Here is a 25,225-nt window from a genome sequence, read left to right as displayed (position 1 = left end):
ACAAAATGAGAAGTAACAGGAAATAGCCCAAATCAAGGGCCATAAGAGTCTCCCTTTATGCAGAGCTAGTGCAGGCCTGTAATTCCATTATTAAGAAGGTCAAGGGCAAGTTGCAGGAAAGATCTGAAACAACAGCCTGAGTTCCACCGTGAGCCCAAGGTAGGACAACTCCAATAATGGAGATTACTCATGGCAACTCCTAAAGAGAAACTCTACCAAATGAGAGATGTCTAGCCTCAGAGTCAGTACTTTGTGAAATTCTGTACTGACCTTGCTGCCACTAGAAGTGTGAAAACGGACATTGGGAACTATATAAAAGGTGATTTCCTACATGAGAGAAAGTTCGTGCTATTAAGATCGTGGATGCCTTTTTAACTCCCAAACTCCAAATCTCCAAATCTGGATGAATGAGCAAAACCTAAGTATTCCAGATAAACACCTTATTTCCTTCTCCCAAGGCAGAGCTCCGGAGCTCAGGTCTTAAAGTCTGGGCCGCTATGAACTGCCATTTATAGAATAAGTTTTAGGTCCAGATAGTCTCTTCCAGGAGAGAATGAGAGACTGAGAAAGAGAGGACGATTAGGGAGTCTCTTTGCGGTTCCGGACAGGCCGCCAGATGGCGCCTTGGGACTGACGGCAAGATCAACTTCCTCTTCCCGTGACTCTTCCCGGCAGCGGGGCCCTGCTCTGGGCGGTGGACCAGAGGACAGTGCTCATCAGCTTCCCCCTGGGGTTCCCCGGTTTCAGAGGTGGCCAAAGGTTAGGCTCAGCATAAGCCGAGTACCAGCTGGCGCTGCCAACCGTCTGAGGCAGGCCTGGGTGAGTGAGGAGACCGGAGTCAGGGCTCCTCGGCCTGTTGGTGGCGCTCCGTCAGCGGATCCCGCCTCGGGCTGGTCCCTGGCCAGACCCCGCTCCTGACAGTCATCCCCACTCCGCACTCCCCGCGCTGCGCGAATATTTTCCCCCCTAAGGGGCGCGCCTCAGTCGCTTCCGATTGGCTGTGCGCGACGGGAGTTAAACTTTCAGCCAATGAAAAAGGGCATAGGGCGTGACGCACGGAAACGTCACGGGAATTCCCCCCTCCCGGGGGCGGTAAAGGGGTTTTCCCCGCTGTAGTCCTGGTGGCTGGGAGGTGTCGCGACCGGTTCGAGGTGGGTCGGGCCAGGAGAGAAGCCGGAACCGGAGCCGCCGCCGCGGTGAGTGACCAGGTTCAGACCCCCGGGTGGCCGGGACACCGGGAAGGGCGGAGGTAGGGCCCCTAACTGAGGGAGCCCCAGCGATGGAGAGCGGCAAATGCACACACACGAACAAGACACTCGGATACCCATCGACATCCTTGTAAAAAGACACGCGGCCCCGTGCGTATGCTGGCGAGTGCACAGCATCTTCCCTGCACTCAGACTCGCACACACAGGCATACACAAATATGCTCACCCATGCACAGGTGCCTGGATCCATACCCTTCACGTACAAACTCAGTAAGTTCACCTATGTGTGTCCTTACACATCAAAACATGCTCAGACATATGTCCATACTGAGAAGTTTAAGGAAGCTCACCTATATACAGACATGTTCAGTTGCACACGCATTTTGACGCCGAGCACACACAACACGCATGCAAGCACATGGGCCGAAACACACTGTATACCTGTGATGGAGACACACATGTATTACACACTGGCTATGAGACTGGGGTAGGGGCGTGAGCACCCAAAACAGATGCCGTGTGGAAATCAAAGGCAGCCGAGATGTTTCAGGGGAAAGAATAGAAGAGCCCATACCAAAGAGCAGACACCTTTCCTCCACCCTCCCCGCGACCCCAGGGACCAGTTCTCGGGGCAGAACCCCGGGGCCCCCAACTGGGAAGAGCCCCCACCTACAGGCCTTCGGGAAGGAGGCCTTCCTACAGCAGGAATGTCCCCCCAAAAGCCCCCGGGGTGAATCAGCCGTGGCCTCCCTCGGGGTAGAAAATCCCAAGGTTGCTCCAGAATGGGGGAGGGAAGGGGGCGGGAGGCGGGCCTCGCCCCAGACAAGGAGCTTCCCCCAGCTGTGAAAGACCCTCTGGTTTCTGCTCCAGCCCTGGAGGAAGGAGAGGGGACCAACCCCCAGGGGGGCTTCCCTGGTCAGGTTGCCCCTCAGTCCACAGACAGGCTGCAGAAATCCACAGGCCAGGGCAGACCTGGCGCCCCTCCCACTGAGGAGGCGTGGCCAGTTGCGTCATTTCCAGGCCCGCCCCCTCTCGCCCCGCCTCTCCCTGGTATTTTCGGGACTTTCCTAAGCTGTTCTAACTTTCCTGCCCCTTCCCCGGCCCGGCCCATCCCAGCCCAGCCCAGCTCCGGATCTCGTCCTCCACCGGATCTCGCCCGCCACACCCGGACGGGTGGCTGGAGAAGATCCGACCCTCCCCCAAATCTGGACCCCCTCTCCCCCCGCACTCTGGTCTTGATCGGTCTCTTCCTCCCCCCGCACTCCACCCCACCCCCACCCCCAGGCGGGCGCCTGAAACTCTGGGAAAGAGAACCCGGCCGGAGCCACCAGACAGAGCTGGGCCTAGCCCAGAGACATGGAGAATTGCTACGACCCAGTGAGTCACTCCTTCTGGCCCCAAAGCCGGCCGGCTGCCCCCTGTGTTTGTCTGCGGGTCTGTCGGAGTCCCCTCGGCTCCCCTACACCTGTAATGCCTTCAGTTTATCTCTCAGCCTGCCTGTCAGTCTGTCTGCAAACTGCTTCCAATGGAAGCCCTCTTATGGGCCTGGGGAGGAGTGGAAGTGATTACTGAGGGCTTAGAGAGCTGGGAGGTGGAGAGCCCTGGGGGTAGCTCAGTCAGCTGCTACCCCTGTCTGTCTCCAAACCAGGGTCTGGATGGCATCATTGAATATGATGATTTCAAATTCAACCCATCTATTGTGGAGCCCAAAGAGCCAGCCCCAGAGACAGGTTAGTAAGTCCTCTAACCTACCCTTGTCTTGGGAGTGGTGGGGAGGAGCCCATCTCCTCTGCCTTGGTGATGGGCTCAGAGATCCTGGATCATCAAGGCTCCTCTGTCCCCAGCTGATGGCCCATACCTGGTGATTGTGGAACAGCCTAAGCAGGTGAGAGAATGCAAGGGATGGTATGGGATGGCTTCAGCTCTGGGGCAAATGGGTAGTTGTAGCTGGGTGGCCACAAGGAGGGTCACTGATCACAGAAGCCCCTTTAAGTTGGAATGGTTGGCTGCTGTTGATCAGTGGTGTGGTTGTGGTTCAGGACAGACACTACCAGTCATGGTCACTGCTGGCAGGGGGTGTGGCTGGCTGGGGGCGGGGGGTCTCTTCTGGTCATAATGTCACTCTACCCTGGAACCTTCAGCGAGGCTTCCGATTTCGATATGGCTGTGAAGGCCCCTCCCACGGAGGACTGCCAGGTGCCTCCAGCGAGAAGGGCCGGAAGACTTATCCCACTGTCAAGGTGAGCAAGGATGATGCTTAAGGGGAAGCTAGTGGACAATTTGCCCAGGGGCATTACTGACAGCCCTCACCCCTCCCAGATCTGTAACTACGAGGGACCAGCTAAGATCGAGGTGGACCTGGTAACGCACAGTGACCCGCCTCGTGCTCACGCCCACAGCCTGGTGGGCAAGCAATGCTCGGAACTGGGGGTCTGCGCCGTGTCTGTGGGGCCCAAGGACATGACTGCCCAGTAGGTGCCCTCTACCCCTGGCTCCCACTGGCATGCCCACTCATTACTTGCCAGTCCTAGACCCCAGCACACCTCTATGAGCTTAGCTTCTGACCAAGGGGAGAGACTTAGGTGGCCCCAGAACTCCAGGCCCCAAGTAAAACCAGAAAAGCTTCCTAGAGGAAGTAGGGCTGAGCTGAGCCCTGGCGGTAGGGTAGGTGCCTCAGGAGGAAAGAACTGCCTGCAAGGCCTCTAACTCCCTCTCCCTCACCCAGATTTAACAACCTGGGTGTCCTTCATGTGACCAAGAAGAACATGATGGAGATTATGATACAAAAACTTCAGAGGCAGCGACTCCGCTCCAGGCCTCAGGGCCTTACTGGTATGGTGGGGGGAGGGTTATGGAAGGTGGTCATGGAAGGAATAGAGAAGGAGTCCAGGGGTCACACTGTGCCCACTTTCCAGAGGCTGAGCGTCGGGAACTAGAGCAGGAGGCCAAGGAGCTGAAGAAGGTGATGGATCTGAGCATTGTGCGACTGCGCTTTTCTGCCTTCCTTCGAGCCAGTGACGGCTCCTTCTCCCTGCCCCTGAAGCCTGTTATTTCTCAACCCATCCACGACAGCAGTGAGTATCCTGGCTACCTGGGATGCAAGGCCTAGGTGTCATAGGGCACATGGGAGGCAACCTCAAGTTGTGGAATCAGATAGGTTTGGGTCTGAACTTGGCCCTACCACGTATGAATTATGTGATCTTGAGCAAGTCATTTCCCCTGAGTATGGCTTCTGTCTTGGGTAAATGAAGATTCTAGAGGTTCCTCTACCTCTTGATGATGTTCAGATGATACAAAGTACCTGGCTCCATAAATAGGACCATTTCTCTTACGTCATCTGAAGTAATTGATATCCCACCCCCACAGAGTCTCCTGGAGCCTCGAACCTGAAGATTTCTCGAATGGACAAGACAGCTGGCTCCGTGCGGGGTGGAGATGAGGTTTATCTGCTTTGTGACAAGGTGCAGAAAGGTGAGGCTAGAGCCCAGGCTGGGAACTAGGGATGCTGGATATCAAGATTGGGGGCCAGGACAACTTCAGAACAAATGGCCATGGAGATTCCACTAGGAGCTGTAGCCAACCTTCAGTTTTCCCTGTAGATGACATTGAGGTTCGGTTCTACGAGGATGATGAGAATGGATGGCAGGCCTTTGGGGACTTCTCTCCCACAGATGTTCATAAACAGGTACTCTAGGGCTGGGGCTGGGGCTGGGGGCCCATCTAGGCCAAGGCCTCCGTGACACCTTACATCCTCCTCTGTCCAGTATGCTATTGTGTTCCGGACACCTCCGTATCACAAGATGAAGATTGAGCGTCCCGTAACTGTGTTCCTGCAACTGAAACGCAAGCGTGGGGGAGATGTCTCTGACTCCAAACAGTTCACGTATTACCCACTGGTGGAAGGTGGAGCTGGGCTGAAGATCCCAGGCGGGCTGGAGGTGGAGGGCTGGGTGGGAGGGTCCCAACAACTAGATAAGGGAACCTGAGTCAAGTCAGGAATGGGGAAGGTCTCAGGAAGAGGTGGTCCTGAGGGGCCAGCCTGAGGGCTTTAAGGGGAAAGGGCCATTACCAGCCTTGGGACAGGGCTCTTGAGTGCCCATGAATGGGGGTTCTAACATCTCATTTCCCTCTGCCCCCAGACAAGGAGGAGGTGCAGCGGAAGCGGAGGAAAGCCTTGCCTACTTTCTCCCAGCCCTTCGGGGGTGGCTCCCACATGGGTGGAGGCTCTGGGGGCTCGGCTGGGGGTTATGGAGGAGCTGGAGGAGGAGGTGAGGGGGTCCTTATGGTATGAAGGGCGACGGAGGTGAGAGGGGTTAAAAGGGAGAAAAGTTGTGGGGGAAGAAATCTGGGGGAGTCCTAGCTAGTGCCCTCTCCCCATAGCTCTGCCTGTCTCCACAGGTGGCAGCCTCGGCTTTTTCCCCTCCTCCTTGGCCTACAGCCCCTACCAGTCTGGCAGCGCGGCCCCGATGGGCTGCTACCCAGGAGGCGGGGGCGGGGCGCAGATGGCCTCCGGGACGCCTGGCGGGGATGCTGCGGGGGGAGCAGAGGCGATGGCGCCTCCCAAGCCCCCGCAACGCGAACCGCATGCCCCGGAGCTGCTTCAGCGAGGTATGGCCCTCGGAATCGGGCGGTCGGGACGCTGAGGGTAGGAGACCTAGCCTCCGCCCACTCCTCTGTCGCCCCCAGCCCGGGAGTACAACGCCCGCCTGTTCGGCTTGGCGCAGCGCAGCGCCCGAGCTCTACTCGACTACGGCGTCACGGCGGACGCTCGCGCGCTGCTGGCGGGACAGCGCCATCTGCTGACAGCGCAGGACGAGAACGGAGACACGTAGGTGGGCCGGTGGGCGGGAGACGGGCTCCGGGAAAGTTGCGGGTTGCGGGGCGAGAAAGGGACCTTCAAGGAGCCAGGGCTCTAGAGTTGGACAGACCCGCTTTCAAGTCTGCCCATGCTATGTACTAGTTCTCTTCAAGGTACCTAATCTCTTCAGACTTAAGTTTTGTCGACTATCAGAAGGGCACAATAATTGCACTTGACTACCTCAAAAGGTGCTCAGAAAGGATCAAGTTCAGGTGTTGCGTTGCCCTTGGAGACGTGTGGGCTCAACAGGCCCCAGCAAGGGAGATTATGGGGGCACTGGGGTTTTAAGGGTAGAGGATGCACTGAGTGGTTGGGCTTGCTAGGCCAGAGTCTCACACCCCATCCCCCAGGCCCCTGCACCTGGCCATCATCCACGGGCAGACCAGTGTCATTGAACAGATAGCCCATGTCATCTGTCATGCCCAGCATCTCGGTGTTGTCAACCTCACCAACCACCTACACCAGGTGAGGGGCACCTATTGGTGAGGGGGTAGGGGTTGGAAGGCAGGTGGGTCTAGGCCAGGGGTGAGCCTGCTTCACTCTGCATGTGTCCCCAGACGCCACTGCACCTGGCAGTGATCACCGGGCAGACCAGCGTGGTGAGCTTCCTGCTGCAGGTAGGCGCAGACCCGGCACTGCTAGATCGGCATGGAGACTCAGCAGTGCACCTGGCACTGCGGGCAGGTGCCAGTGCCCCCGACTTGCTGCGTGCACTACTGCAGAGTGGAATTCCCACCATGCCCCAACTGTTGCACATGCCAGACTTCGAGGGTGAGTTCTTCACCTCATCTGGACCAGGGACAAGGGTGGGAACCAGGGAAGGTAACCGGCGAGTGCCTAGAGTGAACATGAGGTGTAGAGATCAGCTGGTTAGGAGGCCCCATTGGGATCACAGCTGCAGGCTGAGTATCCTGTGTCCCTAGGGCTATACCCAGTACACCTAGCAGTCCGTGCCCGAAGCCCTGAGTGCCTGGATCTGCTGGTGGACAACGGGGCTGAAGTGGAGGCTGCAGAGCGACAAGGGGGCCGAACAGCTCTGCATCTAGCCACAGAGATGGAGGAGCTGGGGTTGGTCACCCATCTGGTCACCAAGGTGGGAATGAAGACTGTGGAGGGACCAAAGATGGTGAAGATGCAGGATGAGAGGCAGCTAGTCTGTTGGTGCTGTAATCAACCACTCCCTTGCACTCCACAGCTCCGTGCCAATGTGAATGCTCGAACCTTTGCGGGAAACACACCCCTACACCTGGCAGCTGGACTGGGATCTCCAACCCTCACCCGCCTCCTTCTAAAGGCTGGTCAGTCTCACCCTCATGAGCATATGAACAGGGTCAGGAAGAGGAAAGGGCAGGGCTCCCATTCCCCCCACTTTGCAGTCCTTATTGTGGATGAACTCCCATTGTACTTCCCGCCCCCAGGTGCTGACATCCATGCAGAGAACGAGGAGCCCTTGTGCCCACTGCCTTCACCCCCCACCTCTGATAGTGACTCAGACTCTGAGGAGCCCGAGAGGGACACCCAAAGCAGCTTCCGGGGCCACACACCTGTCGACCTCACTCGCAGCACCAAGGTGAGGCCAGCCTGGGACTAGAAGTACCGGGAAACAGGGAATCTGGGGTTAGGGATGGGGTCGAGTATCTGGTACCTGGGCTTTAGGACTGGGATGGGAGTAGTCAAAGCTGAGGCTGTCTCTCCAGGTGAAGACCTTGCTGCTAAATGCTGCTCAGGACACCATGGCGCTCCCCCTGACTCCGCCTAGCCCTGCAGGTGAGATCTCTTCACCCATTGCCAACCCCTAGGCCCCTGCTCACAGAGGTCTCTTCTCCTTCAGGGCTTCTGAAGGAGTCTGCCTTGTCATATTGCCGTGAAAGAAAGGTAGTGTCTGTGCCTATGACCATCTCTGGAGGTAATTGACACATCTGTGTGTGTCTCCCTCAGGGCCAGAGCTGCCACTAGAGGATACAGTCCTGCAGAACCTGGAACATCTGCTAGATGGGCCAGGAGCTCAGGGCAACTGGGCAGAGCTGGCAGAACGGCTGGGGCTGCGCAGCCTGGTGGACACATATCGAAAGACAGCCTCGCCCAGTGGCAGCCTCCTGCGCAGTTACAAGGTCAGTCAGGCCCCGTCCCCTGCTCCATGCCTGGCTTCCTTTCCCTAATCTCAAATCCCATGTGCTTCCTTGGCTCTAAGGCTCCTCTTACACCTCTTCCTTCTCTCCAGCTGGCAGGTGGGGACTTGGCGGGCCTACTGGAAGCTCTGTCTGACATGGGCCTAGAGGAAGGAGTGAGGCTGCTGAGGGGTCCTGATGCCCGAGACAAGCTGCCCAGCACAGGTAAAGGGGTCCTACAGGGAAGATCGATCTGGGCCTGCAGGGTGGGAGGCCTAAGGCCTTGACTCTTCCCTATCCCCTTCCCTGTGTCCACTCCCCCAGCAGAGGTGAAGGAGGACAGTGCATACGGGAGCCAATCAGTGGAACAGGAGGCTGAGAAGCTGGGCCTGCCCCCTGAGCCACCAGAAGGGCTCTGCCATGGGCATCCCCAGCCTCAGGTGCACTGAACTGCTGTCTGCCCACCAGCCTCCTTCCTGGGCCCCTCTGTACAGTATCCCCACCTATTCCAGTTCTTATTTAATACCCCATGCCCACCCCTCAGTTGGGGTAAATAAAGGATTCTCATGGGAAAGGGAGGGGGCCCAGCCCCCTTCTCAAATTATGGCAGCCCCTGAGTGACTCTTGTCCTACCCTGACCCCAAGCAGGCACTGGAGAGAAGAGGTCCAACCAGCAAGTCCAGAGCAATTTTAATGAGGGTGGAGGCTGTACAAAGGGCAGGACCCACTGAAGGAGGGGAAGCAAGGCCATGCTACCCCTGGCCTATGTATGGGGGCCTGGGCATGGACACCCTTCCTCTACTTCTGGAAAGAGAGAGGGTGAGCCCTCAGGGAGAAAGAAGGGAAAACCAGCTCAGCTCCAACTCCTGGCCTCTGTCTGAGCCAGGCCCCAAGATGGAGAGGAATTGCTGGTGTCAGGGGTGGGGATGGTCTCAGCAGAAAGCGGAAAAGTTGTCAGGCCTCCCCCGTCCAAAAAAGCATCAAAAGTCCAGAGGTCCTGGCCCCTCCCACCCAGCCCCCAGTACGAAAAGTGCAAAACATTATCACAAAAAGGGGGTCAACTTAGAGGGGCCCTTAGCCTAGGCTCCTGAGGCCAATGCCCTAGCCCTGCCCTGCCCCGGACACCGCGTCCGGCGCGGTCGGGCCTTGGGCTGAGGAGCCCTCAGGGGTGGCCCGAGGCCAGCCCCGGGCTCAGCAGGTACCCAGCGGGCACCAGCCCCCCGCATGCCCACCTCCAACTCAGGGCTTCTGCCGCCTACTGCCTGCCCCTGTTCGAGGCTCTGAGCCATGACACTGAGCCTGGGGCTGGCTGGAGGTTTTGGGCTGCAGGGAGGGACTGGAGTGAGGTGGGAAGACTCCATCCTCCGTGCTCCCGGCCTGGGCCAGTGCTGCCTCTACTGCATCCAGCTCTTCACTGCCCGCCTTTAGCTTGACCCGAAGCAGTGCTGCATATGTGCCATAGCGGGATTTCTGAGGCAGAGGGGCAGGGGCTGTGAACCCACTCTCCACCCTCTGCCCATCCCACCCCATCTCTACCCTGTCTGGACCAGGGAGGGACACTAAAGTAGGCTAGGAGGTGGCAGCTCCTTGCCTACCTCTAAAGCCCCCAAGTACTGACATGATACCCTGGTAGGCTGGTGATCATCTCTGGGCTCTTTCAAGACTGCCAGTTTTAACAATGTTTCTTAAGCCTTTACCAGAGTTAGGAAAACTGAGCACGTGACAGACATCTCCCTTCATTACCCTAGTGGGTATAGAATATTCTTCCAGTTCCACAGAAGAGGAAACTGAAGCTGAGAGAGATTAAACAAACTACCCAAAGTCACCCACCTGGTTCCACTCTTAAGAGTCCATTCCCTTAACCACTAGTCTGAGCCTATATTTGGGGACATGGAGATCCTGCTAATGGAAAAAAGTGCTACAGAGGTGCCTAGGCTGGGAGGCTCACCTCAAACTCCAGGTAGGCCTCCTTTTGCCGCTGCTCCTCGGCCTCCTTACCCCGGGCCTTCTTGCCCAGTTGGGCTGCCTGGTGCTCCCGCAATTCACTTGCCATAATCTTCAGCTTGGCTTCGTGGGTTCGCACCTGCTCCTCCTAGAAGCGAGAGGGAACCCGGTCAGGGTCACTCTAGCACATACAATGCCTTTATGCAAGTTCATTTAAAAGGAGCCCCTTCCTTTGGATGAACAAAGCACTATGTCTGGGTTCACAGCATAGCACGTGGAGTAGAGGCTGAAACTCAGGCCCCCCCAGCCATTGTCCCAGTGCATTAGACATCTACACAGTCATACATGGTAACCTTGAGTGTAGTCAGCGTGGGCCAGCCCAACTCTATCCTACTGGCCAGGTGGACAGAACTGGGGGTACCTGAGAGAGGCGGGTGGCAGCACTGGGCAGCAGAGGGCGGCTGAACTTCTTCTGGGAACTAACAGCAGCTGGGAAGGGGGGTGCAGAGAACATGGCAGCCACCACATTAATGCGAGTGATCCAGGACTGCATCTGCTCCAGGCTCCTGAGGAGATAGCACAGCCACTTGGGACCTGGGCCCAGGGTTCCTGGCCAGGGGTGCCAGTCCGGGGTCAGGATGTGGACTGAGAAAGAGGCAATCCAGGGACAAAGGAGTGAAAAAAGTTGAGAGTGGGGTGAAGGGGTCTGGGATGGGCAGGAAGAGGGCACTCACGGGGCCTGGAAGAGGAATACCCTCCAGTCAGCTGTGCGCAGGTAGAACACATGGGGCCTCTTGCTGTAGTCATTGGCACGAGTGGCCAGTGCGTGGTGGATGCTGATGGCATTCTTAAGCTCTGCCTCTGATAGGGTCTTCCCAGGCTGGTATTCCTCCTGCAGGGGTGCCCATCTCGTCCTGGCCACAGTCCCAGCCTGGCCCAGCCCAGCTCAGACCCACTCCCCGGAGCCAGATAAGCCCCCACCCCTTGGGCTGGCCCCGCACCTTCTGCAGGTAGAGGATCATGCCCTTGAGGATCCCGTGGAAGCTCTTCCAGCCCCTCTTGCCCCGAGGTGCTGGGGGAAAGAAGACAGGTCACAGAGGTCCTGGGACAGGCCCACTCCCATCCATCCCCCAGACCCCACTGGGCCACGTACTCTTCCTGCAGTCAGGATCGGCGTGCACCTTTCGCACCAGGGCCCCGTGCTTGTAGACTGCGGCCCCTGGCTCAGGAGTCAGGTCCAGGAAAGGGCTGGAGCCACTGCCACTGCCCCCGCTGACCCTTTTGATGACCTTGGGGTTGGGGTCGGCCAACTCAGATAGAGAGCGTCTCAGCTCCTCCTCGTCTCTGCAGGTGTGATCACTTCAGAAGGGGCTGGCCATGGAGCCACAAACCCCCCACCCTTCAATCTTGGCCTCTGCCCACCCAGGAAAGCCCCTCTACTGCTTGTAGAGATGGGAATAGGGAAACTGCTGCTCTCAGAAATGTGGCTCCCTTCAACCTGAGGCTCCTGGAGCCATGGATCCCACCTCAGACCAAGTCTCTCCAGGGGTAGCTGTGTCTCCCTGCTCAGATCACGGCTCTTTGAGGCAGCACAGTTCCTTCATATTAGAGCTCTCAACGGTAGGGCCATGTCTGTCCCTTTCTTCTCTCACATGTAACCAGCCCCATCCTCTCCATTTCTGCACACATACACCCCCAAACCTCGCACCCTTCTCCACCAGGACAGACACATATCTGACTCAGCTATCTCAGCCACACCCAGCACCAGCTCATAGCTTGTTGGCTAAATGGTGGCAGAAGTAGCTGCTTCCTAGTGGTCCCCTAGCACATTCTGGACTGCAGGCTCTGTCGGTCTCATGTAAAAAGTCTGATTCTTTCTGGTCACTTTCTTGCTCAAGAACTTTCAAGTTCCCTATTGCTTCCCACATGGGACCTATATTACACCCCCGCCAGCACGCTCCTTCCATTCTCCATTCTCACCAGGCCTGCCTCTGCTTCATCTCCCCATGCCACACTCATTTCAGCCACTACATATTTGCCTCCTAAATATCAACTCCCTTTCTCTCCCCAAATGCTTCCCCTCCTTTAAGGCTATGCCCAAGTCCCAATCTTCTAAAAAGCTTCCCCTGGTCTTTTGTACTACATTCCTGACCTCTGCTTCCTCTGAGGTCTCTCCTGCCTGCTGGGAGTTCCCAGCTAAACTGAACAGTAACTAGACTCTCAGCAGATACCAGGAAATATGAGTGATCTATTGACTGTTTACTTGAGAGCTCTACCCTGACTGGGGGACCCAAGGCTAAAATTGGACCTCTTCTCTCAGACCGGACTCTTCCAAGACTAACCCTGAGTCTGCTTTCACTGGGACTGCCGAGAGTAGATAATGTGTTCTGTAACACTCTGGGCTCCCTAGGACCAATGGGGGCGGGGGAAGCTCACACTATTGGTCAAGGCCCTACCTGCAGAGATTTCTGTTTTCCCACTAGGGTTGCCAAGGGACCTCCCCTTTTTGTTTCAGCACCCATTCTCCCAGGCCAGCTAACAGTGGCCACCCATCCCAATCCAGCTTGTCATAACAACCCAGCCAGAGACAAGACACAGAACCCCAAGTCCGGCCAGGCATCTCCAAAGAAGGAAGTGAGGCTACCTCACTGCCTCTCATAGCCTCACCCACGTCCCCTGTCCCAGGGCCCCAGGACTCAAAGGGCCTACCTCAGCTCTCTCAGCCTCTCCAGGCTGACCCTCCCCCACTCCTCATCTCCACCCCACCCCACAGCCCAGGACTCACATGGCCCACTGCAATTTTTCATTCTTGATGGAGCTGTACAAGGCCTGGGGAGGAAGGAACAGATCAGGGTAGTATGAGTCAATCTTGGAAGGAGGTGCACCATGTACCCCGATACTAGAGCTCAGAGCTCTCCTTCCCAACCTGGGGGAGGAGACAGAACTGGGCAAGGGGGCAGCAGAGGGTAAAGACAAGAGCAGGCTCTGGAATGGAGTAATAGGACCCAGGCCCAGCTCTGCTACTTTAGTTGCATGACTTTGATCAAGTATCCATGAAGGAGAACAAACACGGTAACACATATTTAATGAAAGATAGCAATTAGCATAGGGCATCCTGGCATATGGTTGATGCACAATAAATGACAGCTGCTATTAATATCTTTACTGTTGTTATTACTGTTAAGGGGTCATCCTGCTGAGACCCTGGGTGGGAGAAGCACAGCTCTGAAGGGAATGGAAAAGAACAGCCCAAGAAGCTCCCCTTTTCTCAGCCGTGTGCTTTGGGTCTGTTTCCACAGGATAAATCCACACAGAGCTCAAGGGAACACAGGCCCAGGAAATAGGACTCACCCTGTAACCTCCTTCCTTGGGTAACAGAGAACATACTCTCATGGCACCCAACCCCAGGACAGGCTGAGACCTTCTCCCAACCCAGACTGCCCAACCAGGCCAAATGCCAGGGTGGTTCAGCCCCTTGCCCACTCGCACACTTCATGTTCCTAGGAAGTGAACACTAGTGTAAAAGGCAATAGTTTTAGTTTCCAAACCCTACACACCCCAAACTCTCTGTGAGGTCCTGAACCAGTCACTTCCCCTCTGTACAGTTGGTCCGAGGGACATATGGGGGCCCTGGGGTGGTCAGAGGAGAGAATGGGCTCCAGGAGTAGCATAGAGGACCCCTCCTCTTGGGAGTGGCCTGCAACATGAATCCACACTAGTGCCTCCCACTGTTGGGGTGCTTTTGACAGCCTGTCTGTGAGTGGGTGTGTCCCCAGTATGTGTGTGTTGGGCTTAGTGTGTGGCATGTGATGCTGTCTGCGTGTGAGCTGGGTGCAGTAGTGACGTCGGCACCTTCGTAATGGGATACAACCCCCTAACACACCATACTCTCTGACACTATCACTGCCCACTGCCATGCCAAGCGGCCCACATGTGCACACCCTGTTCAGGGACGAGTACACCCCACAGCCTCCATCCCACACACAGCACAACCCAGTCTTATGCACATATACCCTCCCAGCATACACCCAGCCCAAACTCAGCATAGCTAGGCCCCTAAACCCTCACTCTCCAACTCTCTTGGCCAAGAGGATGAAGTGGCCACCGACATCCAACCTACAATTCTTGTCTCCAGCGTTCCAGTTCATCCCCTGCCCCTTTTGGCCACCAACTATGTGACTTCCAAAGTCGCAAACCCCATCCACTAGCCCCCTCTCATGCTCCCATCTAGAAGACCCAAAGACCCTTTAGTTTGAGATGCCTACCTTGATCCAAGGGGTCTGTGCCCTTCCCCCTCCAATCCATGCCCATCCCTGGCTATCCATGGGCTCCATCGCTGCTGGGCTCCCTGCTCAGCCCCACTGATAACCCCCTTGGCTCGTGCTGCCTTTGGTGCCACCTTCTAGTCGCCCCTCAACCTCAGCCGCCCTCGGCAACTCCCTCGTTCGCCCCCCAGCCTGGCGTGGGCCGCCGCCCCAACGCCCTCACCGCCTTTTTCTTCTTGCGGCTCTGCAGGCGGCTGACCACCAGGTCGGTGTAGAGCACGGGCTTGAGACTGCGCGAGCGCTGCGGCCAGCCGTAGCACAGGGTCTCTGCGCCGCGGTGGGTGCGCCCGTAGCGAACCGAGCAGAGCGAGCGCGAGCGCAGCCGCCCGGCGCTGCTGTGGATGCTGTTGACGCCGATCATGCTGGCCTGGCCCGCGCGCCGCGGCCCCCGGCCATGCCCCCCGCCCACCCTCGGCCCCGGACGGCCCGGACGGCCCGGACCGCCCGCGGACAGATTCCCCGACAGCCGGCACGAGCGGCCCAGCCCGGCCTGAGCCCGGCCCCGCTCCCACCGACGCAGGAGCGCGCGGCGGCGGTGGCGCTGTCGGCTCTGCAGCTTGGCGAGCGGGAGGGGGGCGACAACGGGGAGGGGAGGGCGAGGGCTGGGGCGGGGACCGCGCAAAATGGAGGCGTCTGACCAAGAAGGGGTCCGCAGTGCTCCGCCACGGGAGAGGGGCCTGGGGAGGCCACTGGGGGTCATCTGTGTGGGAACCGGCTGCCCAAGGGATGCTGGGGATGGCACTGGGAGGCCCTAGGCCCAGGGCTGGGAAGGCGGGTGGATCCTGTAGGGTCTGAAGCGCTCTCCTGGAATGTCAGGGTTGGGGGCGGAGGGCGGGGGGCGGGGGGGGGGGGGGAGGCGGATATCCGAACGCCTCCCTGCGGCCCTCTTTTACCCAACCAGGAGGGGCCATGAGGCGAGATGACAGCACAGGACGGAGGCAGCCTGGGAAGCACACTGTCCTCTTCCAACTCACTGAGCCGCAAATACCTCGAACGCCCATGTATATAGCCCAACCCATGTACACACACCCCAATTTAAAGATATACACCCAACTAACCAGATGCACCAATTTACATTCATCTCTACTCACGAACACTACAAATTCAGATGCACACCTCAAAATTTAGTCTTTAACCCACAAACACACATCCTCTACTCACAGACACATGTCGTAAGACAGCCAATTCACAGAAGTACACTCCAACACACGTAAACACCCAACCTACTCCCCAACTCATACACACACTCTAAATAAGCCCTAAAGCACAAACACGTCCTAACTCAGACAAACCCCCTTGATTCACCAATACCCTAAATCAGACACATACAACTCAAGCATACCCTCAACTCACAATGGACACCCCCAATCAGACACATTCCCAAACCCAGAAACCCCACACAACCCAAGCTCACAGATAAGCTCAATAACACTCCTGTGCACATTTCTGTGGTGGCTAAGAGATCCCTTTGCCAACCCTGGGGGTTCGAAGTGAGTTCAGGCCTCCCAGGATGAAACACCACCCATGAGGGAGAGGAGTGAACCCATGGGACCAGGACGCCCCCTCCTCCTCCCATTCATACCAGTCCCTGGGCAGCTAACCCCTCAAGTGCTGGTGCCAGGGCACTGGGCCTGCCCACAAAGGAGCCAGAAGCACAGTATCTAGTCCTAGTTTGGCGCTAGTTTGGCTCATTGCCAGACCTTTAAAAAGCTTTTGTTCCTCTCAGGCCCCTCTACATTCTGGCAGTAGAACCAGGATGGCCTTAGTGATGGTATACCCTGGGGCGAACGAGTGGCTGGGAAGGAGAGAAGCAGAGTACTTGTGTGCCACCTACCCCACCCTCGTGCAGGGACACCTCCCATCCTCAGTGAACACTGGAGAGGGGCATTGATGAAGGCGAATGCAGGGTCCAGGGCCTCCTGATCATGTGTTTTCAAGAGCCACCTTCCCTCCCCTCATTGTGCAGCCAGACTGCGCAGGAGTGTGCATGTAACTGGAGAACCTGTGTGTGGGGCTGGAGAGAGGGGGTGGTCCTCCAGGCTGAGTCACAAGAGTCGAGGCTCCTTCAGCAGGAGCTGGGGGGCCGGTAGGCCCTTCACCTCACCTCCCTGGAACACCGATAGGTCCCCCCTATCCCTCCCCTCCAGCAACCTGTATCCTGCCCCGCCCCCAACCTTGAGCAGCTCCCTGGGGAAGTCTCCGCCTTCGTTGAGGCCCTCCAGGTTCCCGATGAAGTCTCCACAGGTCATGCGCTTTCCAATATTCTAAGGAAGAGAACAGAGGCCTGTGAACTTGGGGAGTGCCTTTCACTTCCCAGGCCTTGAAATCTCTGGATGGGGTCTATTTTCCAGGGTCCCTCCCATCAGACCCCACTCACGTGTCCGTGGAGATCAGTATTGAGTAGCATGAGGGCGCAGGTCAGAGTGTGTGCACCATCTAGGGGAGAATTGACATTCAACCTCAGTGACCTCCCAGGGACTCTTCCCATAGCTATCTTCCCCAGCCTTCCAGCTCATCCCTTGCCCCTTTTTAAGACCCCCTTTGGCCCACAACTATCCTTTTGTAAGTCCTGAACCCCAGTAGCAAACTGCCCCCCAAGCAAAGACTCTCATCCAGCAGATCTGTCAGAAGGGACCTTACTCTTCTCAGTTCACCCTCCCTAGCTCCCTATGGTGCTGGGGGCTGCCCACTGCTTGCTCCCTAACAGCCACATGCCTCTGCGTCGCTGCACTAAATGCAAGCAAGTGGGCCCCACACAGTTTTGCAGACTAATGCAGCCAAACAGAATCTCCACTCAAGACAAGCACTGTCATGCCCATGTATGTGAACAACGACATGCAAACACACCTGCCACACAAACACACCTGCCACCTGCCTTTCACAACACATGCTAGACCCTAACAATATGCCTGCCCGCACGCATAGTTCCACATTGATGCAGCCATGTCAGAACTGTCTGCACACATGCAAGTTTGCATGCCTGCAAGCTTGTGCATTTGTTCATTCCTGCATACACAGTCATGCTCCTATGCACACACATAATGCCCATTTGCCTCAGTGAACAGCCAGGAAAGCCCTGCCCCTGGCCTCCTCACCCTCTGAGGACAGGGCTCCAGGATTGCACTGGAAGTATCTCTGGGAGAAGTGGGCCAGCACACGCTCCCGTTCCTGGGTTTCACCCATTAAAGCCAGCTCCTTCAGAAATACCCTGGGGAGGAAAGAAGAGAGAGCATGTCACCCCCATCCATGGTCCCCTGACCAGGCAGCCCTGGCTCTTGGCTATGCCCAGCCAGCTTGGGAAGGTTAATGTCAGGGCAGCTTAGGGGAGGCACAAGCTGAGGAGGCGTAGCGGAGGCTCTGCACACCAGGCCTGCCCTCAGAGGGCTCAACACCCACCTGAGAGCTTGGTCCAGAGTCATGCCTGTGAAGACAAAGAACTTGAGGTACTCGCCAGCCACCAGTTTGCTGAAGTCATTGCTGTGGGCAGAGCAGAGACAGATAGAGTCTCAAGGGGAAGTGTCAAGGGGCCAGGTGGGGGTTACCTAGAGATCTGGGAGCATTAGATAGAGGGTATGTGGAGGTGCTGCCCACAGGTTGCATCCCCCTCCCCCCTTCTCAATAGCAGCCCAGTGGCTTTACTTCTTGCCCAGGTGCCGGGCCACATCAGCCTTCCTGAAGCCATCTAGCCGGTACAGCCTCTTAGCTAGGCGCTGCGCGGCCTCCAGGTCTGCTTTCTGTCCATTGGACAAGGTGTCTGTGCTTCCCAGGGCCAGCCGCTCTGTGCTGTCCAGCTCTGAGTCTGAGTCGGATACCAGCTGGCTCAGGGGTGGTTCACTGCCAGGGTAGAACACCAGCTCAGAGGTGGGGCAGACTCTCAGAGGCCATCCAGATCCTTCCTCTGCCTCCAGACCCGGAAGACAGAGAAGAGGAGACTGGGACACAGGGAAGACATTTTCTTTTCTCCAGAGAAAGAGATTGTACAGGTTTCCTCCATCAGCCTACTCCATCGTTACCACCTCTCTGTGGAAAGTCCTGCCTCTAGTCTAACCCACATGCATCTTGCTGCTGTGGGAGTTCTGGCTGCTTCCCCAAAACTCCCTAAGTTTGTTATTAGACATAGATGCCCCATCCCCACATTGGCTATACTCAGAACATAGTCTTTTATGTCTGAGAATACAGGCAAAGGTGGTATAGATAGGATGTCAGAGAGGAACAGTAGATGGTCAAACAAAGATTTAAGGGCAGCATGGACACCTTCCTGCTCCTATGTCTTTCTTCCTCATCCTTTTAGGGAGACGAGCTTTCTCCTTGCTCTTTCTCTTTCACCCACAAAGAAACAATCTCTAGGGTAGAGGGTTCGGGGGTCAGAGTGCACCCCCTCATTCCCTGTCTCCTCCTCTCCTTCCCTTCCCACTCCAGCTGCTCTACTGGCAAAGCCACCTGTCACCCAGAGACAGAGGCCGGAAACTCCTGGTTGCTAGGCAACCCTGTCTCCCTGGCCACCCCCTCCTGTTGCCATGGCTTCCATGACTGAGAGGGTAGCTGGCAGAGGGGAGAGCAGAAAGGTTGGACTGGTGAATGGACTTCCTGGAGAAGGGTGAGAGACTCCTGATTGGAGAGGGGAAGTGACATGGGAGGGAGGCAATGGGAGAGGCGAGTGGCTTCATCTTTGGGAGAAGCCTCCAGGCTGGTAAGATGACAGAAATTCTAAGCAGGTTAGAGGCTCTATCTGGGGAAGAAAAGGCCCTCCTGGAGAGAGAGGAGCCTATTCTCTAGGCACCCTTCAATCCTGAATCACGGTTTCTCAAGTCACTGGATCTGAGACCAAGCGGGTTGACTGTGAGGGGCTCCCCTTCACAGCCAGTGGAAGTAGTCTTCCAAATGGGAAAACAGATATCTGCATCCCCTAAGCACCCCATCAGGTTTCAGGAATATAAACTACATCTTCACACTCAGACTCTGTCCTTTGGAACGGCTGTTCCTAGGGCCCTGGGGACCTCATGTCTGAGAAACCAAAGGAATCACTCACCTGCCCAGGGGAGCCGCCCCCAGCCCAAAGCTGTCTTCTGAGTGGCAGGGACTAGGGGGCTCCCTCCCTGGGGCCTGCTTGGCTACAGCTTCTGCCTCCTCTTCCTCCCCTCTCTGTGTCCAAGGCCCATCAGCAGCAGAACTGGTACCAGAATCTGGTTCAAGAGGGGCAAGTGGGGCAGGAGCAGTTGGGTCAGGCCGGGGGGCAGAAGGTTGGGGAGGCAGCTCAAACGTGAAGAAGGGGCTCTGGGTTGGGCCAGGTGAGGCCAGGGCCTCCAGTGAGGCGAGGCTGGTGTAGGAGGTGCCCTTGGCCCGGTGTGACTCCAAGATGGCTTCAAACACACAACTGAAAGAGTCAGGCCCATCAGCTGAAGGGCTGGTCCCAGGTAGAAAGGGCACAGGCGACTTGAGAGGCCCAGGGTGAGACATCTGGATGCCTGGCCTGCAGAGGCAGGGAGAATCTCTGATCAGGGGCCCAGAGGACCCTCAGGTAGCATTTCGTTGAACTTTCATACAGACTCTGTAAAGGGGATTATCATCTCCTTTTCACAAGTCTGTACCCCCTAAAAAAGACACCTGGGTAGAGGGACCCCACCAGTCCTCCAAGCTATTCAGTACCTCTGGGGCACCCCATCCCTACCCGTCCCTAGCACCCAATCCCCTTCCTCTCTCCCTCCCTGCTAATCTCCCTTTCTCCTCCTTCTCCCTGATCCTCTCCCCTCCTGCCATCCCATTTCTATTTCTGGCAACATCTTAGGAGAAGAAGATGAGGCTCCAAGCTGCAGTGGGGTGTGAGACAGAGAGGAAAGCCCCCACATTCCCCACTCTCCCGCCAAGATCCAGGATCCGGATTGATGCTCCCATACCCTTTGGCTTGATTCCTGCCTCTTGCCTCTCACTCTGTCCTGTTCTTCGCTAGAACCTCTTTCCTCTATCCTGGCTGCCCCTTACCCTCCTGGGTTCTTGCCGATGCCCTCTGCATCCCCACTGTTTTGCCAGACCTCAGGCCTCTGTTCAGAATCTCCTGCCACACCACCCTGTTGGTACCACCAGCTTGGGTCTGACCCTCCCAGCCCTACCCTCATCTCTATTCCCTTTGACCCCGGCTCTGCCTCTGGGCCAGTGGGAAGGAGCAAGCCACTATCTTCTCCCACTCCCCCACTCACCGGGCCCCCTCTGAGGCCTCAAACACCTCGTCGTCCACATCCTCTTCCCCACCTGCCTCATCCTCGTCCTCATTGCCACTGCCCAGGCTGGGATGAGGGCCAAGGCATGGGCTGGAACGTGGGGCAGGTGGGCAGGTAGTGCCAGGCGGACCCTCGGAGCTGGGCTGACTCTCAATGGCCGAGTCAGCCTCCTCCCGCTCAGCCAGCACTTCATCGATGTCGGTCTCGTGGTAGCACCTCAGGGGCACCGTGTCCAGGTCCGTCTCAGAGTACTTGGCTGCTCGCCCCACAGCTACCCCAGAGCCCTTCCCTGAGCCCACCACAGGTAGAGATGGGGGGGCCTGCTCTGGGGGCTTAGCACCTGCAGTATGCACAGGCATCCCAGTCAGGAGGTTATTCAGGTCAGCTTCCTGTCTTGACTGTTCTAGGAAAGAACTCTCCCCAACTGCCTCATATTGGCAGGAAGTTCTTCCAGATTCTAGCCACCATTCCTGCTGCTACAAACTCAGCTTGTTTCTGGTGCCAGTGGAGCTCATTTCAAATCAAGTTCTTGTCAAATAATTTTGAGGGCCCTGAGACCAGCCTCTTTCTACTCTAGGGACTGACCCTTGATATCCTACCACCCCTTCCTCTACTCCCCAGCTTCCTGCATGTGTCCAACCCAGCTGCCATCCCACAACCCCCCATCCTAACACAGATGGAAAGATTGAGGCCTGGAGAGGCATTAGCTTACTCAGGAGCCAAGAAAAGGATTGAGGAAGTTTAAAAAAAGGCTCCCTACCATACCTCAGCTGCTGTGGAGAAGGCCCTGTTCTGTTCTCCTTGCCTCAGTCCCAGGCCTTACCTGAGCTGGGGGGGTCCAAGGAGCCATAGAAGAATTCCCATTTGGCTCTAGCGATTCTCTGAGCATGAGAGGAGACTTCCCTGGGTGAGGACCAGGTGTCCCCCTAAGCCAAGGAGGGAGAGAGACACAGGTACCCAGAGATAAAGGCAGACATACACAGACACAAGAACATGGGACAGAAACACAGAAAGAAAAACACACGGGGAGAGAAATGGAGGTACAGAGACACAGAGACAATCACAGAAGGCAAGAAAGAGACAGATTTAGCATAGACTGAAGGACTCAGAGGGACTAACCCACAGGCCCCAAACCACCAAGGGGGCCAAGTCTTTCCCCTTCACTGGGACATGGGTTCTAGGGAGGCCAAGGGAGGTCACATACCTGGTTCAGGAGTCCAGTGTCAGCGGGTCCTCGAAATAATGTGGCCAGGTGCTCAGAGGGCCCCCCCAGCCCATTGGGGAGAGAGGAGTAAAGACCATCTGTCCCAACCTGAGTTTGGACTGGAGGCCCTCTTAAAAGACCTTGGCTGCCAGGCAAAGCTGAGCCTCCTCTAGCAGGGAGTGGGTCTGAAGTGGATGCTTCCAGCCATAACTTCCGGTTGGAACCAGGACCAAGGGCTGGAGTGGGCCTGGGAGGAGAGACCTCACCCAGGTCCCAGCTCCGACTCAAGCCTCCAGGAGCAGGTAACCCATTCAGTGGCCTCACACTCGCCTTCTCCACAAAGCGGAATATGACCACAGAGCTCCGGGTCCCTGGTGGAGGCTGCCCAGTGGGCGAAGAGGGTACCCAGGGTGAGGGAGCAATGCGGGGTGAGGGGGGGCCACGCAGGGGTGTACAGGGTGCTGTCACACGTCCCAGTTCCCGGCCTCGGGGACCTGGACCTGCCACTCGCCGTAGCAGGGAGCCGGTGCTGCCATACATGCTGGCCGGGGGACTCTGGGGCACGGGACCTTCGGGGAGCCAGCGGCGTGGGCATCGTGGCGGGGAGATGGCACAGTCGCCTTCTGAGCAGAAGCGCATGGCACCCTGGGCCATGCTGGGGCCGGGGGTCAGGCTGGGGGGGCAGGGATGGCGAGGCCAGGTGGGGAGTGAGGAGGCAGCATGCTCTTCAGACAGGCCTGCAAGAGAGGAAGGGGAGCAGGGGGATGAACTGCCGGGAAGTTGGATGGGCAGGAAAGCAGAGACAGGGAAGGGAAAGCTGGCTGGAGCTGCTGAGCACCAGGGACCTAGCACACCCTGGGAATATGGCATCATTGATCCCACCCTTGGGGATGATCAGGCCTCCTGCTTGGGCTACTTCCATAGAGGCCTGAGGAGAAAATCGTTCCCTCCTACAGGCCTCTGGATCCTCTCCTACTGCCTGGGGACACTGAGCATCACTCCGGAAGGAGAGAGGAAGCTATTTCAGAAGTTGAGTGAGCCCAGAGTCCCTGTGGCATTTTGGAGCTACTTTTGGTGGGGGAAGAGCAAGGCTGGTATCCAACCCTCTGGACCAGGAGTGTCAGCCAGCCATCACTATCATACAGCTGCGAGTCTCCCACAGTCCCTCTTAGGGAGGCCCCAACTTAGGCCCCCTGGAAGGAGAAGAAAGAAGAATGGAGGGAAAGGGGTTATATAGGGACCATGAGGGGCTGAGAGGCATAGTGTAAAGGGGAGGAAGAAGGCCTGAACAGAAACCGCTACCCATACATACATGCCGAATGGGAAAGGGACATTCTTGTTTTCCATACAGGTGCACACACACATGCACACACACATACTTAAGGGAAAACATGTCAGTACAGTTAAACACATTCATAAGCTACACCTTCTAGCACACACACAGGCACACACACACTCTCAAAGACACACCCTCATACACTCTCACAGTCATAACAAATATGCGTGTAATGGAAAAGCACATGCTTGTTTTACACACGTACTGTCAACAGGAACACACAAAGAGATCCAAATATACACACAGGCCCTCACTCTCCAATGCACACAGACACACAGCCATATCAGTTACAGAGACCTAGTGGTCACCATCACAGACAAATACAGGTGCACACTTATGCGCATACTTAAGCAGGGACACACACCCTCTTCCCCAACCCCCACCAGTCACTGGTCTCTGGAGTGGGAGGCTGCACCAGACCCCTTTCCTCCTCTTCTCCTCCCAGGGGTATGACAGATCTTGTCCAGCCCAGGAGGGACCAAAAATGCATAAAGGGGCTTCTGGCAGCAATGCAGGGTAGGGGCAGAGGTCAGGAGTATCAACCCTGACAGGTTCCTGAAGCTCAATCGCGGGCCCAGCATATCCCCAGTGCAGCCCGGACTCCAGCTGCCTCAGTACTCACCGCTGCTCGCCTGGAGCTGGGGCCGAGGAGAGGAAGGGGTGAGGCTGGGCCCAGCTCAGCTGTGAAGGCAGCACGGCTCCCGCTTGCTCTGGCTCTCTACAGGCCCGCCCGCCTCTCAGTCCCTCCTCCTCCCCCCTACGCGAGGCTCCGACAGAGCTAATCCCACCCCCCCAATCCCACCCCCCGCCCTCTCCCAGGGCCCTGATCCCCGGGAGGCTGCCTTCCGTCTTCACGTTAGGTCCCCGCTGGGCTCTCCCGCCAACCTGAGACCCGCCCCTGTCGAGGGGTAGGATGTAAGCAACCCCTGGTTCTATTCCCCAGACCTTCACATGCCCCACCCCAATCTTTACACGTCCCTCTCGCCCACCGCCCCCTGAGCCAGGACCCAGCCGCACACGCGTGTCCTGCTCCAGACCCCACGCGTGTCCCTAGAAGGTTGCCACATGACCTGTTACATGTTAAACGCGCTCCCGCCCCCACGAGCACGCGGCCGCACCAAACACACGGTATGGGTGTAGACCGGACCCGCCCCCTTAATCCAGTAGACCATCAATTTATGGAAGAGAGATTTAGGAAACACCGCCTCAAACACTGCGGGGGTTTTGAGTCTCGGACCCAGGATACACAACCCTGACAACTCGCCCAGGATGCAGTAGGAGGGATGTTAGTCAGACTTCGGGAAGAACTTCCTTGCTCCCTGAATTAGGTGTCCTGCACGTCTGGGGGTAAGAGATTAGATAGGATGACTCCGGGACTGAAGGAAGTGGGGGACAGGCAACCCTTGTGCCCTTGGCCAAGGTAAAAGGGGGCCCAGCTATTTTAAGAAAATGCCGTTACTATGGCAACTGCTCTCCTTGGGAAAGCCAGGGCAGGCAGATGGTGACCTCGGAAGGAAGAAGGGGTCTATTTGGGTGGTCTGGGGGCGCGAGGACGTGTGAGGCCGGGGCGCGCGGGGCTCACCGCGGGGAGGGGAGGCGAGGGCTCCGCGTGGTGCTGAAGGGGACAGCGCCAGATTTGTCGCACTGCGCAGGCGCAGAGGCGCTAACAAAGCGGATGGGGAGAAGGTGCGCGGCCGGAGGTGGAGCGCGCCTACGTGGCTCTATCTTAGCAGAGGTCGATCCTTCCAGCTATTTCCAACCCCCTCCCCCCAACCCTAAGCAGATTGAAGAGGAGGGAGCAACTCCCTCACCCAAACTGGCCTCCTTTGGTCCTTCCCTGCTGCTGGATTCTCTCCTCTAGCTGCATTGAGGTATGGGGGAGCGAGGAAAGAATTCTGGAAAAACCAGAATGCCTGAGTTCTCTATGGACAAGGTACTTTCTCTCCAGGGCTTTGATTTCATCTTTAAAGTGGAGTGACAGACCTGCCCACCTTGCAGAGGTGCCCCAATGAAATAATAGTAGGAAG

General features: G+C 57.1%; 2 protein-coding genes across 3 annotated transcripts; one reads left to right on the top strand and one right to left on the bottom strand.

Moving 5' to 3' along the window:
• Positions 1 to 1,070: 1,070 nt before the first annotated feature.
• Positions 1,071 to 8,778, top strand: NFKB2 (nuclear factor kappa B subunit 2). Of its 2 annotated transcripts, none has more exons than XM_011385837.2 (23): positions 1,071 to 1,196; positions 2,493 to 2,585; positions 2,857 to 2,938; positions 3,053 to 3,093; positions 3,350 to 3,448; positions 3,528 to 3,679; positions 3,934 to 4,040; positions 4,124 to 4,282; positions 4,575 to 4,679; positions 4,808 to 4,893; positions 4,973 to 5,111; positions 5,348 to 5,476; positions 5,607 to 5,816; positions 5,895 to 6,036; positions 6,417 to 6,531; positions 6,624 to 6,837; positions 6,990 to 7,159; positions 7,262 to 7,364; positions 7,485 to 7,636; positions 7,764 to 7,833; positions 8,005 to 8,177; positions 8,288 to 8,399; positions 8,502 to 8,778. In XM_011385837.2, exons 2-23 carry the CDS (start codon positions 2,565 to 2,567, stop codon positions 8,621 to 8,623), a joined length of 2,703 nt encoding a protein of 900 aa, XP_011384139.1. In that variant the 5' UTR covers positions 1,071 to 1,196; positions 2,493 to 2,564; the 3' UTR covers positions 8,624 to 8,778. The 2 variants fall into 2 exon arrangements, with proteins under 2 accessions (XP_011384139.1, XP_011384138.1); XM_011385836.2 differs by having other exon boundaries at positions 8,499 to 8,778.
• A 69-nt stretch (positions 8,779 to 8,847) lies between these two features.
• Positions 8,848 to 24,370, bottom strand: PSD (pleckstrin and Sec7 domain containing). Its single transcript, XM_011385838.1, has 17 exons — positions 23,821 to 24,370; positions 21,863 to 22,599; positions 21,482 to 21,584; positions 20,638 to 20,998; positions 19,473 to 19,913; positions 18,083 to 18,277; positions 17,840 to 17,920; positions 17,539 to 17,651; positions 16,821 to 16,879; positions 16,618 to 16,707; positions 12,904 to 12,947; positions 11,272 to 11,462; positions 11,120 to 11,190; positions 10,853 to 11,010; positions 10,540 to 10,684; positions 10,123 to 10,266; positions 8,848 to 9,644 (listed from the first exon to the last, which is right to left on the bottom strand). The coding sequence occupies exons 2-17, from the start codon at positions 22,514 to 22,516 to the stop codon at positions 9,414 to 9,416; spliced, it is 3,081 nt and encodes a 1,026-aa protein (XP_011384140.1). The 5' UTR covers positions 22,517 to 22,599; positions 23,821 to 24,370; the 3' UTR covers positions 8,848 to 9,413.
• Positions 24,371 to 25,225: the final 855 nt, after the last annotated feature.

Source organism: Pteropus vampyrus, unplaced genomic scaffold (genome assembly GCF_000151845.1).
Source record: "Pteropus vampyrus isolate Shadow unplaced genomic scaffold, Pvam_2.0 Scaffold816, whole genome shotgun sequence".
Classification (NCBI taxonomy): Eukaryota; Metazoa; Chordata; class Mammalia; order Chiroptera; family Pteropodidae; genus Pteropus; species Pteropus vampyrus.
The sequence above is the reverse complement of the archived record's forward strand: the minus strand, read 5'-3'. Positions and strand labels throughout refer to the sequence as shown.